Genomic DNA, 17905 nt, shown 5'->3' on the forward strand with positions numbered 1-17905 from the left:
CATGGGATACCATGGGACACCATGGGGACATCATGGGACATCATAGAGATAGCACAGGAACAGCCTGGGGTTGGACATGGGACACCATGGGACATCATGGGACACCATGGGACACCATGGGACACCATGGGACAGCATGGGACACCATGGGACATCATGGGACACCATGGGACACCATGGGACACCATGGGACATCATAGAGATAGCACAGGGACAGCCTGGGGTTGGACATGGGACACCATGGGACACCATGGGACATCATGGGACATCATGGGACATCATGGGACATCATGGGATACCATGGGGACATCATGGGACATCATAGAGATAGCACAGGAACAGCCCGGGGTTGGACATGGGACACCGTGGGACACCATGGGACATCATGGGACACCATGGGACACCATGGGACATGGGGACACCATGGGGCTCAGCACCCGGCAGCGTGAGGCCGTGGTGCTGCGCGTGGAGAGCGCGGCCGGCCTGGGCGACTTCCTGCAGCTGCACATTGTGAGTGGGCGGGGACACTGGGGACGCCGTGGGACACCGTGGGGACATCATAGAGATAGCACAGGAACAGCCTGGGGTTGGACATGGGACACCGTGGGGACATCATGGGACATCATAGAGATAGCACAGGAACAGCCCAGGGTCAGACATGGGACACCATGGGACATCATGGGAGATCATGGGACATCATGGGACAGCATGGGACAGCATGGGACATCATGGGGACATCACAGAGATAGCACAGGGACAGCCCAGGGTCAGACATGGGACATCATGGGACATCATGGGAGATCATGGGACATCATGGGACAGCATGGGACACCATGGGACATCATGGGGACATCACAGAGATAGCACAGGGACAGCCTGGGGTTGGACATGGGACATCATGGGACATCATGGGAGATCATGGGACATCATGGGACATCATGGGACATCATGGGACACCATGGGACATCATGGGACATCACAGAGATAGCACAGGGACAGCCCAGGGTCAGACATGGGACACCATGGGACATCATGGGACATCATGGGACAGCATGGGACAGCATGGGACATCATAGAGATAGCACAGGGACAGACATGGGACAGACATGGGGACATTGGGGACATGGGACATGGGGACATTGGGGACATGGGGACATTGGGGACATGGGACATGGGGACATTGGGGACATGGGGACATTGGGGACATGGGACATGGGGACATTGGGGACATGGGGGGTATTGGGGGCACATGGGGACGTTGGGGCCTGGGGACCTTCCTGCAGCTGCACACGGTGAGTGAGGAACGGGGGTCGGTCTATGGGGCACTCTGTGGTCTATGGGGCACTCTATGGTCTATGGGGCACTCTATGGTCTATGGGTCTATGGGTCAGCCTGTGGTCTATGGGTCACTCTATGGGTCTATGGGTCAGTCTATGGGTCTATGGGTCACTCTGTGGTCTATGGGTCACTCTATGGGTCTATGGGTCAGTCTATGAGTCTATGGGTCACTCTGTGGTCTATGGGTCTGTGGGTCAGTCTGTGGTCTATGGGGCACTCTATGGGTCTATGGGTCACTCTGTGGTCTATGGGTCACTCTATGGGTCTATGGGTCAGTCTATGGGTCTATGGGTCACTCTGTGGTCTATGGGTCTGTGGGTCAGTCCGTGGGTCAGTGTGTGGGTCTATGGGTCAGTCTATGGTCTATGGGTCAGTCTATGGTCTATGGGTCAGTCTGTGGTCTATGGGTCAGTCTATGGGTCTATGGGTCACTCTATGGTCTATGGGTCAGTCTATAGGTCTGTGGGTCTATGGGTCACTCTATGGTCTATGGGTTGGTCTATAGGTCTGTGGGTCAGTCTATGGGTCAATCTATGGTCTGTGGGTCAGTCTATGGTCTATGGGTCAGTCTGTGGTCTATGGGTCAGTCTATGGGTCTATGGGTCAGTCTATGGTCTATGGGTCAGTCTATGGGTCTATGGGTCACTCTGTGGTCTATGGGTGAGGCTATGGTCTGTAGATCAGTCTATGGGTCAGTCTATGACCTATGGGTCACTCTATGATCTCTGGGTCAGTCTATGGGTCAATCTATGGGTCTGACCCCCATGTCCCCATAGGTGCAGGGCATGGTGGGCGTGCTGTTCAACGTGGGCACCGAGGACATCGCCCTGCAGGAGCGGGGCTGTGGGTCGGGCTGTGGGTCACTCTATGGGCTGTGGGTCACTCTATGGGTCTGACCCCCATGTCCCCCCAGGTGCAGGGCATGGTGGGCGTGCTGTTCAACGTGGGCACCGAGGACATCGCCCTGCAGGAGCGGGGCTGTGGGTCGGGCTGTGGGTCACTCCATGGGCCACTCCATGGTCTGTGGGTCAATCTATGGGTCTGACCCCCATCTCCCCATAGGTGCAGGGCATGGTGGGCGTGCTGTTCAACGTGGGCACCGAGGACATCGCCCTGCAGGAGCCGGCCCCGGTGAGCGACGGGCGCTTCCACGTCGTTCGCTTCACGCGGAGCGGCGGCAACGCCACCCTGCAGGTGGACGGGGGCGCCGTGCACGAGAGATACCCCCCAGGTACCCTATGGACACCCTATGGACACCCTATGGATACCCTATGGACCCCTAGAGATACCCTATGGACCCCTAGAGATACCTATAGATACCCTATAGACCCCAATGGACACCCCCATAGAGCCACCCTGCAGGTGGACGGGGGCGCCGTGCACGAGAGAGACCCCCCAGGTACCCTATGGACACCCTATGGACACCCTATGGATACCCTATAGATACCCTATGGACCCCTATGGACACCCTATGGATACCCTATGGACCCCTAGAGATACCGAGAGATACCCTATGGACCCCTAGAAATACCTATAGATATCCTATGGACCCCTAGAGATACCTATAGATACCCTATGGACCCCTAGAGATACCCTATGGACCCCTAGAGATACCTATAGATACCCTATGGACCCCTAGAAATACCTATAGATATCCTATGGACCCCTAGAGATACCCTATGGACCCCTATGGACACCCCCATAGAGCCACCCTGCAGGTGGACGGGGGCGCCGTGCACGAGAGAGACCCCCCAGGTACCCTATGGACACCCTATAGATACCCTATGGACCCCTAGAGATACCCTATGGACCCCTATGGACCCCCCCATAGAGCCACCCCACAGGCGGACGGGGGCGCCGTGCACGAGAGAGACCCCCCAGGTACCCTATGGACACCCTATGGCACCTATAGAATCCATAGGGACCCTCCATAGCACCCACAGGGCCCGGAGCCCCCCCGGGTGCCCCCTATGGCCCCATAGACACCCCATAGCATCTATAGGCACCTCCAGTGACCCCACAGCACCCATAGGTGCCCCCAGCACCCAGAGATTCCCCCCCCCATGGCACCCATGGGTGCCCCATAGGCCCCTATAGCCCCATAGGCCCCTATAGCCCCATAGGCCCCCGTAGCCCCACCCCCTGGCTGCCCCTCCCCCGCTAATTAAGGCACTAATTAAAGCACCGACCCCTAACGAGGGCACTAACGAAGGGCAGCGGCCCCTCCCCCACCGCCCCCCTAACGGCCCCATAAAGGCCCCATAACCCCCCTCCCCCCACCCCGGCCCTGCCCAACGGTGACGTCACGGCCACGCCCACCAGGGCCTCATGGCCACGCCCACCGGTGAGGTCATGACCACGCCCTGGGGACGCCCACGGGGACACACGGGGGGGGGTGTGAGGCTGCGGTGACATCACGGTGACATCACGGTGACATCACAGTTATGTCCTGGTGACACGGGTGGTGACATCACGGTGACGTCACGGTGACATCACAGCAACAGCGTGGTGGCACCAACAGTGACGTCACAGCCACATCACAGTGACACCGATGGTGACGTCACGGTGACATCACGGTGACACCGATGGTGACATCACGGTGACACCAATGGTGACATCATGGTGACATCACGGTGACGCTGCTGGTGATGTCACAGTGACATCACGGTGACATCATGCTGACATCAAGGTGACACTGGTGGTGACATCAAGGTGACACTGGTGGTGACACTGTGGTTGTGTCGTGGTGACACTTGATGGTGACACCAACAGTGGCATCGTGGTGACATCACAGTGACATCACAGTGACATCACACTCACACCACAATGACATCCCAGTGACACTGCTGGTGACGTCACAGTGACATCACAGTGACATCACACTCTCATCCCAGTGACCCTGCTGGTGACATCCCGGTGACATCGCTGTGACATCACAGCCACATCACAGTGACATTGCTGGTGACGTCACAGTGACGTCACAATGACATCAGTGACACCACAGTGACATCACAGTGACACTGCTGGTGATGTCACAGTGACATCAGATCCACGCCACAGTGACATCGCAGTGACCCTGCTGATGACATCATAGTGACATCACAATGACATCACGCTCACATCACCATCACCTGTGCCACTGCTGGTGACATCACAGTGACATCATACTGACAGCATAGTGACACTGCTGGTAATGTCACCGTGACATCACAGTGACATCATAGTGACATCATAGTGACATCGCAGTGACCCTGCTGTTGACATCACAGTGACCCTGCTGATGACACCACAGTGACATCACAGTGTCATCACTGACACAACAGTGACATCACAATGACATCCCAGTGACCCTGCTGATGACATCACAGTGGCATCACAATGACATCACAGTGACATCAGTGACATCCCAGTGACCCTGCTGATGACATCACCGTGACATCACAATGACATCACAGTGACATCAGTGACATCACAGTGACCCTGGTGATGACATCACTGTGATATCAGTGACATCACAGTGACATCACAGTGACAGCACAGTGACCCTGCTGATGACATCACAGTGACATCACAATGACATCACAGTGACATCGCAGTGATCCTGCTGATGACATCACAGTGACATCAGTGACATCCCAGTGACATCGCAGTGACCCTGCTGATGACATCACAGTGACATCACAATGACATCACAGTGACATTGCAGTGACCCTGCTGATGACATCACAGTGACATCACAATGACATCACAGTGACATCGCAGTGACCCTGCTGATGACATCACAGTGACATCACAATGACATCACAGTGACATCGCAGTGACCCTGCTGATGACATCACAGTGACATCAGTGACATCCCAGTGACATCGCAGTGACCCTGCTGATGACATCACAGTGACATCACTGACATCCCAGTGACATCGCAGTGACCCTGCTGATGACATCACAGTGACATCACTGACATCAAAGTGACATCATAGTGATCCTGCTGATGACATCACAGTGACATCAGTGACATCGCAGTGACCCTGCTGATGACATCACAGTGACATCAGTGACATCACAGTGACATCATAGTGATCCTGCTGATGACATCACAGTGACATCAGTGACATCCCAGTGACATCAGTGACATCACAGTGACACCACAATGACATTGCAGTGACCCTGCTGATGACATCGGTGACATCACAGTGACATCAGTGACATCCCAGTGACATCCCAGTGACATCACGCTCACCTCACCGTGCCCTGGTGCCACCGCAGCGCCAACCCCCCCCCCCTCAGCGCCCCCTGGTGGGCGCGTCCGTGCTGTGGGGGCGTGTCCCCAGCAGTGGGCGTGTCCGTGGGGGCGTGTCCCCGGCGGTGGGCGTGTCCGTGGGCGTGTCCCGGTGGGCGGGGCGTGACTGTGTCCTCCTCCCTCCCAAGGCAGCGGGGACAGCGAGCGGCTGGCGCTGGCGCGGCAGCGAATCCCCTTCCGCCTGGGGCGGGTGGTGGACGAGTGGCTGCTGGACAAAGGTAACGACGCCCCGCCCACCGCACGCCCCGCCCACCGCACGCCCCGCCCACCCGCCCGGACGCCTGGGTCCCGGGTGCTCAGGGATCCAGATGTTCATGGGTCCGGATGATTGGGACCCGGATGCTCAGGGATCCAGGTGCCCATGGATCCAGATGATTGGGACCCGGAGCTTTGGGATCCAGATGTTCATGGGTCCGGATGATTGGGACCTGGATGCTTGGGACCCGGATGCTCAGGGACCTCAGGGTTTGGGACCCAGATGTTTTGGACCTGGATGCCCAGGGACCCCGAAGTTCCTGGATCCAGATGTTTGTGGGTCCAGATGATTGGGACCCAAAGCCCTGGGATCCAGATGTTCATGGGTCCGGATGCTTGGGACCTGGATGCTCGGGGACCTCAATGATTGGGACCTGGATGTTCAGGAACCCCGAAGTTCACGGATCCAGATGTTTGGGACCTCATTGTTAGGGACCTGGATGCTCAGGGACCTCGGTGTTTGGGACCCGGATGTTCAGGGATCCAGACGCCCATGGATCCAGATGTTCATGGGTTCAGATGATTGGGACCCGGAGCCTTGGGATCCAGATGTTCTTGGGTCCAGATGCTTGGGACCTGGATGCTTGGGACACGGATTTGTGAGACCCCAATGTTTGGGAACCAGATGCTCAGGGATCCAAATCTTCATGGGTCCAGATGTTTGGGGCCCCACTGTTTGGGTCCCAGATGCTCATGGATCCAGCTGTTCGGAATCCAGTTGTTTAGGATCCAGATGTTTGAAGATCCAGATGTTTATGGATCTGGATGCTTGGTGGCCCCAAATCTTTGGGACCCAGATGTTCAGAGATCCAGATGTTTTGGATCCCAATGCCTGGGACCCTGGATGTTTGGGGACCCATATATTTGGGGACCAGATGTTTGGGGACGCAGGTGTCCGGGAGATGGATTTTGGGGGGACGTAAATGTTCAAGGACCCAGGCATTCGGGGACCCAGGCATCCGGGATCCAGATGTTTTGGGACCCAAATGTTTTGGGACCCAATTATTTGGGGACCCCGGAGTCCTGGACCCAGATATTTGAGGTCCCAGTCATTTAGGGACCCAGGCATCCGGGACCCAGATGTTTGGGGACCCAGGCGTCCGGGCCCCCCCATCCCCAAGGACCTCCCTGTCCAGGGACCCAGGCATCTGGAGGGACCCAGGCGTCCGGGCCCCGCCCTCCCCCCGCCGTGAACCCCCATAACCCCGTTAACCCCCCGCTAACCGCCCCCTAACGAGCGAGCGCCGCCCACCCGCTAAACCCACTAACGGCCAATTAACCCCCCACTAATTAGCGACCGATTGGCCCAGGGAGGAGCCACACGGGGGGTGGGGCCACGGAATGGATGGGTGGGGTGGGCGTGTCCCTGGCTTGGCCCCGCCCTGTGCAGGGGGACTTGGCGGGGCCTGGGGGCGTGGCTACGTGTGGGCGTGGCCCTGACCCCACCTTGGCCCCGCCCATCCACCCCCCACCAAGGTCCTGGTGCATGGGAGGGGTGGGGAGGGGGTGTGATGGCTTAGGGTGGGGTCAACAGGTCTGGGCGTGGCCAGGGTGGGCGTGTCCATCTGTGGGCGTGTCCCTGACTCGGCCCCGCCCCCCTTAGGCCGGCAGCTGCCCCCATTCACCCCCCAGACCACCATGTGCATGGGGGCTCTGGGTGGTGTCAATGGGTCCGGGTGTGATCTGGGCGGGGCCAGGGTGGGCGTGTCCCTCTGTGGGCGTGTCCCTGACTCGGCCCCGCCCCCCTTAGGCCGTCAGCCACCCCCCATTCATCCCCCAGGCCACCACCTGCATGGGGGGTCCAGCTGTGGTCTGAGCAGGGTCAGTGGATCTGGGTGGGGTCAGGGTGGGCGTGTCCCATTGTGGGCGTGTCCCTGACAGGCCCCGCCCCCCTCAGGCTGCCAACTGCCCCCATTCACCCCCCAGGCCATCAAGTGCTTGTGGGGTCTGAGTGACATCAATGGGTCTGGGGGTGGTCTGGGTGTGGCCAGGGTGGGCGTGTCCCACCGTGGGCGTGTCCTTCACTCGGCCCCGCCCCCCTCAGGCCGCCAGCTGCCCCCATTCAGTCTCCAGGCCCTGGTGCATGGGGGGTGTTTGATGGCTCTGGGCGGGGTCAGTGGATCTGGGCGGGGTCAGGGTGGGCGTGTCCCATAGTGGGCGTGTCCCTGACCGGCCCCGCCCCCCTTAGGCCATCAGCCACCCCTCATTCACCCCCCAGGCCACCACTTGCATGGGGGGTCCGGGTGTGGTCTGGGCGGGGTCAGTGGATCTGGGCGGGGTCAGGGTGGGCGTGTCCCACTGTGGGCGTGTCCCAGACTCGGCCCCGCCCCCCTTAGGCCACCCCAGTTCACAGCCAGGCCCTGGTGTTTGATGGCTCAGGGTGGGGTCTGGGCGGGGTCAGTGGATCTGGGCGGGGCCATGGTGGGCGTGTCCCACTGTGGGCGTGTCCCTGACCGGCCCCGCCTCTGCAGGCCGCCAGCGGCCCCCATTCAGTACCCAGCCCCTGGTGCATGGGGGGTGTTTGATGGCTCAGGGTGGGCTCTGTGTGGGGTCAGTGGATCTGGGCGGGGCCAGGGTGGGCGTGTCCCCAACTCGGCCACGCCCCCTGCAGGCTGCCAGCTGCCCCCATTCAGTACCCAGCCCCTGGTGCATGGGGGTGTTTGATGGCTCAGGGTGGGGTCAGTGGATCTGGGCGGGGCCAGGGTGGGCGTGTCCCCAACTCGGCCACGCCCCCTGCAGGCTGCCAGCTGCCCCCATTCAGTACCCAGCCCCTGGTGCATGGGGGTGTTTGATGGCTCAGGGTGGGGTCAGTGGATCTGGGCGGGGCCAGGGTGGGCGTGTCCCCAACTCGGCCACGCCCCCTGCAGGCTGCCAGCTGCCCCCATTCAGTACCCAGCCCCTGGTGCATGGGGGTGTTTGATGGCTCAGGGTGGGCTCTGTGTGGGGTCAGTGGATCTGGGCGGGGTCAGGGTGGGCGTGTCCCACTGTGGGCGTGTCCCTGACCGGCCCCGCCCCCCTCAGGCCGCCAGCTGACCATCTTCAACAGCCAGGCGCTGGTGCGGGTCGGGGGCGGCGAGCGGGGCCGCCCGTTCCAGGGCCAGCTCTCGGGGCTCTACTACAACGGGCTGAAGCTGCTGGCGCTGGCGGCCGAGGGGCACCCAAGGGTGCGGCTGGAGGGCGACCTGCGCCTGGTGGGGGAGCCGCCCCCGCCCCCCGCCCCGCCCGGCGCCACGCCCGCCCCGCCCGACATGGCCACCACCATCATGGAGACCACCACCACCATGGCCACCACCACCACCCGCAGGGGGCGCTCGCCCACCCTCAGGGACACCGTGGCGCAGGTGGGGACATTGGGGGATGTGGGGGGATAGGGGGGACACTGGGGGATATGGGGACACTTGGGGGGACATGGGGATATGGGGTACATTGGGGGATATGGGGACATGGGGATATGGGGGACACGGGGACATAGGGGGTGTGGGGACATGGGGGGATGTGGGGGACACTGGGGGATATGGGGGACATTGGGGGATATGGGGGACACTGGGGGATATGGGGGACATTGGGGGATATGGGGGACACTGGGGGATATGGGGACACTTGGGGGATATGGGGGACATAGGGGGACATGGGGGGGTGTGGGGATATGGGGGACATTGGGGGATATGGGGGACATTGGGGGACATGGGGGGATATGGGGACATGGGGGGATGTGGGGGACACTGGGGGATATGGGGACACTTGGGGGGACATGGGGATGTGGGGGACATTGGGGGATATGGGGGACATGGGGGGACATGGGGGACATTGGAGGACATGGGGGGATATGGGGATGTGGGGGGATATGGGGGACATAGTGGGACATTGGGGGATATGGGGGACATTGGGGGACATGGGGGATATGGGGACATGGGGGGACATGGGGACATGGGCATATGGGGGACATAGTGGGACATGGGGGGATATGGGGACATGGGGGGATCTGGGGGACACTGGGGGATATGGGGACACTTGGGGGGACATGGGGATATGGGGGAAATTGGGGGATATGGGGGACATGGGGATATGGGGACACTTGGGGGTCATGGGGGACATGGGGGGGTGTGGGGACATGGGGGACATTGGGGGATATGGGGGACATTGGAGGACATGGGGGGATATGGGGGACATAGTGTGACATTGGGGGATATGGGGGACATTGGGGGACATGGGGGATATGGGGACATGGGGGGATGTGGGGACAGGGGGGGATATGGGAGGGTGTGGGGACATTGGGGGATATGGGGGACATGGGGGGATATGGGTGACATGGGGGGATGAGGTGACATGGGGGACATTTGGGGACATGGGGATATGGGGGGATATAGGGGGATGTGGGGACATGGGGGACATTGGGAGATATGGGGGGATATGGGGACATTGGGGGACACACAGACATGGGGGGATATGGGGGACATTGGAGGACATGGGGGGATATGGGGACAGGGGGGATATGGGGACAGGGGGGATATGGAGGAACAAGAGGACATGTAGGGACATGGGGGGGACACCAGGGACATGGGGGGACATGGGGCAGATGGGGGCACACAGTGGGGACAGGGGGATGTGGGGGAGACAGGAGGGGGTGTGTGGGGTCCCCAGGGTGTCCCGGATGCCTGGGTCCCCAGGGGGTGGTGGGGTCCCCGGGGGGGGACTGGGGGGTCCCCTGGGGGTCGGGGGGGTCCCTGGGGTGTCCCGGACGCCTGGGTCCCCGGGGGGTGGTGGGGTCCCCAGGGGGTCCCGGATGCCTGGGTCCCGGGGGGGGTCGGAGGTCACTGGAGGGTCCCGGACGCCTGGGTCCCCGGGTGAGTGCCGCCCCCCCCCCAGAACACGGACGATCTCCTGGTGGCCTCGGCCGAGTGTCCCAGTGACGATGAGGACCTGGAGGAGTGCGAGCCCGGGACAGGTGGGTGCGGCCCCGCGGGCGCCGGGACACGCCCGGACACGCCCACACACACCCGGACACGCCCACACACACCCGGACACGCCCACTGACACACCCACTGACACCCAGACACACCTGGACACTCCCGGACACACCTAGATACACCCAGACACCCCATTGATACAACCAGGACACTCGGACACGCCCACTGACACACCCAGACACGCCCACTGACACACCCACTGACACCCAGACACACCTGGACACTCCCGGACACACCCAGATACACCCAGACACCCCATTGATACAACAAGTGACACTCGGACACGCCCACTGACACACCCAGACACGCCCACTGACACACCCACTGACACCCGGATACACCTGGACACTCCCAGACACACCCGGACACACCCAGACACCCCATTGATACAACCAGTGACACCCGGACACGCCCACACACACCCGGACACGCCCACACACACCCGGACACGCCCACTGACACACCCACTGACACCCAGACACACCTGGACACTCCCAGACACACCCAGATACACCCAGACACCCCATTGATACAACCAGTGACACCCGGACACGCCCCCTGACACACCCAGCCAGCCCATTGATACACCCAGACACACCCACGCGCAGTCGGACACACCCACTGACACACCCACACGTGGCCCATTGACACGTCCACGCACACCCAGACATGCCCACTGACAAACCTAGTGACACACCCAGTGACACCTGGGCACGCTGGGACACTCCCAGACACACCCATTGACACCCAGACACACCCATTGATGCACCCATTGACACCCAGACACACCCACTGACACACCCATTGACACCCAGACACACCCACTGACACACCCATTGACAACCAGACACACCCATTGATGCACCCATTGACACCCAGACACACACACATTGACACACCCATTGACACCCAGACACACACACATTGACACACCCATTGACACCTGGGCACGCTGGGACACTCGCAGACACACCCATTGACACCCAGACACACCCATTGACACCCAGACACACCCACTGACACCCAGACACACCCATTGACGCACCCATTGACACCCAGACACACCCATTGACACCCAGACACACCCATTGATGCACCCATTGACACCCAGACACACCCACTGACACCCAGACACACCCATTGACGCACCCATTGACACCCAGACACACCCATTGATGCACCTGTTGACAACCAGACACACACGCATTGACACACCCACTGACACACCCATTGACACCTGGGCACGCTGGGACACTCCCAGACACACCCATTGACACCCAGACACACCCACTGACGCACCCATTGACACCCAGACACACCCATTGACACCCAGACACACCCACTGACGCACCCATTGACACCCAGACACACCCATTGACACCCAGACACACCCATTGACACCCAGACACACCCACTGACGCACCCATTGACACCCAGACACACCCATTGACACCCAGACACACCCACTGACGCACCCATTGACACCCAGACACACCCACTGACACCCAGACACACCCATTGATGCACCCATTGACACCCAGACACACCCATTGACACACTCAGGACACGCCCACACACACCCATTGACACACCCAGACACACACACTCATACACACATTGATACACCCAGTGACACCCGGACACACCCAGACACACCCATTGATATACCGAGTGATACACCCAGTGACACACCCAGTGACACCCGGACACACCCACTGACACACTCATTGACACCCAGACACACCTGGACACACCCATTGACACCCAGACACACACGCACTGACACACCCATTGACACCCAGACACACCTGGACACACCCATTGACACCCAGACACACACGCACTGACACACCCATTGACACCCAGACACACCTGGACACGCCCATTGACACCCAGACACCCCCACTGACACACCCACTGACACCCGGACACACCCACTGACACGCCCCCTGACACCCTCCCCATTATTCCCCTCACACCCACGTGTGTCAGGGGACACGGGGTCACACTCACACTCACACTCACACTCACACACACGCTTGTGCACAGACCCCCCTCCCCGTGCACGCCCCGCCCACGGCCCCGCCCACTCTGCTCACACGCGTGTGCCCCGTGCAAGCCCCGCCCCCCCACCCCCTCCAGACAGACGGACAGACAGGGAGGGGACCCCGGCATCCGGGTGTCACCCCCACGTGCGAAGCTGTCATACCCCTGCCCCTCCCCCCACCCACAGCACCCACAGGTGTCCCCCGGACGCCTGGGTCCCTCCTGGACGCCTGGGTCCATCCCGAACTCCTGGGTCCCTCCCGAACTCCTGGGTCCCTCCCTGGACGCCTGGGTCCCTCCCGAACTCCTGGGTCCTTCCCTGGACTCCTGGGTCCTTCCCGGACGCCTGGGTCCCTCCTGAACTCCTGGGTCCCTCCCGAACTCCTGGGTCCTTCCCAGACACCTGGGTCCTTCCCCAAACTCCTGGGTCCCTCCCGAACTCCTGGGTCCCTCCTGAACTCCTGGGTCCCTCCCGGACGCCTGGGTCCTCCCAGCACCAACAGGCGTCCACCGGACGCCTGGGTCCCCCAAGGGCTGAGAGGGGGATGGACAGACAGACGGATGATGGACAGATGACGGACAAGTGGGGAACAGACAGACAGATGGACAGATGGTGGATGGAGGGACAGGTGGATGATGGACAGACGGACAGACAGATGATGGGTTCAGGGATGGACAGACAGACGGGCGGGAAGAGTGACAGTGGGTGAATGGATGGACGGACAGACGGACACGTGGATGGAGCGAAGGACGGGAGGACGGACAGACGGACGGATGGAATCCAGGACGGGTTTGGGGACAGACAGATGGACACAGGGATGCATGGACACGGGTGGATGGACAGAGGGACGGATGGAGGATCAGGGATGGGTTTGTGGCTGGTACAGGGACAGACGGACACCCCGTGGCCAGACAGAGGGACAGCAGGACAGAGGGACAAGCTGCAGGGAGAGGGACAAGAGACAGAGGGACAGACGGACAGGGGACAGAGGGACATGGGGACAGAGGGACAGACGGACAGGGGACAGAGGGACATGGGGAGAGAGGGACATGGGGACAGAGGGACACATGGACAGACCGGTGGGACAGAGGGACAGATGAACAGACAGACAGGGGACAGAGGGACAAGGGGACAGCAGGACACATGCATAGGAGACAGAGGGACAGCCGGAGAGGGGACAGACGGACATGGGGACATGGGGACAGGGGCCACATGGCCGAGGGTCAGGGGACCATGGGGACAGATGGACAGAGGGACACGGGGACAGACAGACAGGGGGACATGGGGACATGGGGACATGGGGACAGGCGGACATGGGGACACGGGGACAGACGGACATGGGGACAGGCGGACAGCCGGACATGGGGACAGCTGGACATGGGGACACAGGGACAGGTGGACAGGGGGACAGGCGGACAGGGGGACAGGGGGACAGACAGACAGAGGGACATGGGGACACATGGACAGACAGACACGGGGACACGGGGACAGGCGGACATGGGGACACGGGGACAGGCGGACAGACAGCCATGGGGACACGGGGAGAGACGGACAGGGGGACACAGGGACAGATGGACAGAGGGACATGGGGACAGACAGACAGGGGGACAGAGGGACACGGGGACAGAGGGACACGGGGACACGGGGACAGCCGGACATGGGGACATGGGGACAGGTGGACATGGGGACAGACGGACAGGGGGACATGGGGACAGACAGACAGGGGGACACGGGGACAGGTGGACACAGGGACACGGGGACAGCCGGACATGTGGACATGGGGACAGGTGGACATGGGGACAGACGGACAGGGGGACACGGGGACAGACAGACAGGTGGACATGGGGACAGACGGACAGGGGGACATGGGGACAGACGGACAGGGGGACATGGGGACAGACGGACAGGGGGACACGGGGACACGGGGACAGCCAGACATGTGGACATGGGGACAGGTGGACATGGGGACAGACGGACAGGGGGACACGGGGACAGACAGACAGAGGGACATGGGGACACGGGGACAGACGGACAGGGGGACACGGGGACAGACGGACAGGGGACACGGGGCACGGGGACAGACAGCCATGGGGACATGGGGAGAGACGGACAGGGGGACACGGGGACAGATGGACAGAGGGACACGGGGACAGACGGACAGGGGCCACGGGGACAGACAGCCATGGGGACACGGGGACAGACGGACACAGGGCCACGGGGACAGACGGACAGGGGGACATGGGGACAGCCGGACAGGGGGACATGGGGACATGGGGACAGACGGACGGGGGACACAGGGTGCGGGGACAGATGGACAGGGGACAAGGGGCTATGGGGACAGACAGCCATGGGGACATGGGGAGAGACGGACAGGGGGACACGGGGACAGATGGACAGAGGGACACGGGGACAGACAGACAGAGGGACAGAGGGACACGGGGACAGACAGACAGGGGACATGGGGACAGCCGGACAGGGGCCACGGGGCGCGGGGACAGACGGACAGGGGGACACGGGGACAGACGGACACGGGGACAGACAGACAGAGGGACAGAGGGACACGGGGACAGACGGACAGGGGCCACGGGGCGCGGGGACAGGCGGACAGGGGGACACGGGGACAGGGGAAAGGGGGACAGACGGACAGGGGGACACGGGGACAGCCGGACGGGGCCACGGGGACAGGCGGACAGCCGGACAGGGGCCACGGGGACAGGCGGACAGACGGACACGGGGACAGCCGGACAGGGGCCACGGGGACAGACGGACACGGGGACAGCCGGACAGGGGCCACGGGGACAGGCGGCCGGGGCCACGGCGCGCGGGGACAGGCAGGGCCCACCCGGCCGGGGCTCCGCGGCGCCCCCTCCCGCGTTGCCGTCTCACCGAGTGTCTCTCTCTTCTCCCTTTCTGTTCCTTTTTCTCTCCTTTCCGTTCCTTCCGTTGCTTTTTCCGTTCTTCCGTCCTCGTTTCCCTTTGGTTTCCGTTCCTTTTCTTCCTTTGTTTCTCTTTTTCCTCTCCGTTTTTTGTTTTTTTCCCTTTTCCTTTCCCTTTCCTGCAAAATTTGTTCCTTTTTTCTTCCTCCACGCTAAAATCACCCGGCCCCGCCCCGCGATGTAAGTTCAACCAGCAACCGACAAAAAAAAGGGCTTAATTAAGAGCTAATTATGCTAATGAAGCTGCGGGGGGGTCGGGGGGGGCCGGGGGGCCCGGCGGGGGGTGACGCGCCCCCCCCTCTCCCCCCCCCCCCCCCTTTCCCGCCCCGTTGTGTCTCCACAGGCGGTGAACTGGTGCTGCCCGCGGCCCCGCCGGCCGGGGGGGGTGTCCCCGCGGCCCCCCCCGCCCTGTCCCCGTCCCCGCCGCCCCCTCCGGGGGTCGCAGCGTGCGGGCCGGACTGTGAGGAGCCTTCGGGCTTCGCGTCCGGGGAGGCGGCGGCGGATCCCAACGCTCCCCCCGCGGACGACGAGGATTTTGGCGGGCAACGCGGGCCGGGCGAGACCATGGAGGGCGGCGCGGGGGGGGACATGGCGGCGCCGCGGCCGCGGGGGGCCGTGCTCACCGAGCCGCCCCCTCCCACCGTAGCGGTGGCGTTGCCGGGGTTGCTACCGGCGGGGGAGCGGCACCCGCGGGAGGGGGCGGGAGGCGGGGTGGCGGGAGGAGCGGGGGGGGGTTTAGGCGGGCGCCCCCGCGTCACGCCGCCGGTGGTGACGCCCCGCCCCGCGCTTGTGCCCACAGCAGCGCCCCCTGGCGCCGTGGAGGTGGTGCGGGAGGCGGGCGGCACCACGGGCATGGTGGTCGGGATCGTGGCGGCCGCCGCGCTCTGTATCCTCATCCTGCTCTACGCCATGTACAAGTACCGCAACCGGGACGACGGCTCCTTCCCCGGAGAGCCCCCCCGCACCCGCTTCGCGGGAAACGGCCCCCCCGGCTCGGCGGGAGCAGCCGCAGCAGCCGCCGCCCCCCAAACCAGCGGCGGAGCCCCCGCCGGGGTCCCCCCCAAGGAGAAAGCGGCACCGCCCGCCCCCGCCAAAGCGCCCGGGAGGGGCCGGCGGAACAAGGACAAGGAGTATTATGTGTGAGGGGGGCGGGGCACCCCCGGGACACCTGGGGACACCCCCGGGGACACCCCCGGGGAACCCCCGGTGACCCCCGGTGACCCTCGCGGTGACCCCCGGTGACACCCCCGGGGAACCCACGGGGACCCCCGGTGACCTTCGCGGTGACCCCCGGTGACACCCCTGGGGGAACCCCCGGGAACCCCCGGTGACCTCCGCGGTGACCCCTGGGGACACCCCCGGGGAACCCCCGGTGACCCCCGGTGACCTTCGCGGTGACCCCCGGTGACCTCCACGGTGACACCCCCGGTGACACCCCCGGGGGAACCCCGGTGACCCCCAGTGACCCCCGCGGTGACCCCCGGTGACACCGCTGGGGACCCCCCGGTGACCCCCCCGGTGACCTCCGGTGACCCCCGCGGTGACCCCCGGTCACACCCCCGGGGACCCCCCGGGTGACCCCCGGGGACCCCCCCGGTGTCCCCCCCGCGGTCCCGTGTGTGTCCCCAAAGCAGCGGGGGGGGTCCCATAGAGTGGGGGGGGGGGGCGCTGAGACCCCCTGAGGACCCCCCCGGGGACCCCCCCGGGGACCCCCCCGGTGTCCCCCCCACGGTCCCGCGTGTGTCCCCAAAGCAGCGGGGGTGTCCCCTAGCGGGGGGGGTGGGACACACGCACTCACACACGAGCGGGACCCCCCCAAAATCCCCCCCCCACCCCGGGTCTTCGTTTGGGTTCGGTTTTTAATTTTAAAGCCCCCGATGGGGTCGGGATCCCCGCCCCCCCCCCCCCCCCGCTCCGGGTGTCCCCTTCGCCCCCCCCCCCCCCAAACTCGGGGCGCCCCCAATTCTGTGTGTGCCCCCCCCCCCGGGCCCCCCCTCCGCCGCGCACAGAGGAATACACGGTTCTATACTTCGTACAGCGGCTCCGCCTCTTCCTGCGCCGC

General features: G+C 63.0%; 1 protein-coding gene across 1 annotated transcript in view; it reads left to right on the forward strand.

Annotated features, from left to right (window-relative positions):
• The window catches only part of LOC139826280 (neurexin-2-like), an 86272-nt gene extending 68394 nt beyond the window's left edge, over nt 1–17878 (forward strand). Inside the window, exons 19-23 of the mRNA XM_071801514.1 lie at nt 2401–2569; nt 5767–5856; nt 8915–9234; nt 10760–10838; nt 16187–17878. Of these exons, the coding sequence (XP_071657615.1) occupies nt 2401–2569; nt 5767–5856; nt 8915–9234; nt 10760–10838; nt 16187–16986 (1458 nt within the window). The 3' untranslated portion in view covers nt 16987–17878. The remainder of the gene's footprint in view (nt 1–2400; nt 2570–5766; nt 5857–8914; nt 9235–10759; nt 10839–16186) is intronic.
• Nucleotides 17879–17905: the final 27 nt, after the last annotated feature.

The sequence above is a fragment of the Patagioenas fasciata genome, chromosome 39 (assembly GCF_037038585.1).
Source record: "Patagioenas fasciata isolate bPatFas1 chromosome 39, bPatFas1.hap1, whole genome shotgun sequence".
Lineage (NCBI taxonomy): Eukaryota > Metazoa > Chordata > Aves > Columbiformes > Columbidae > Patagioenas > Patagioenas fasciata.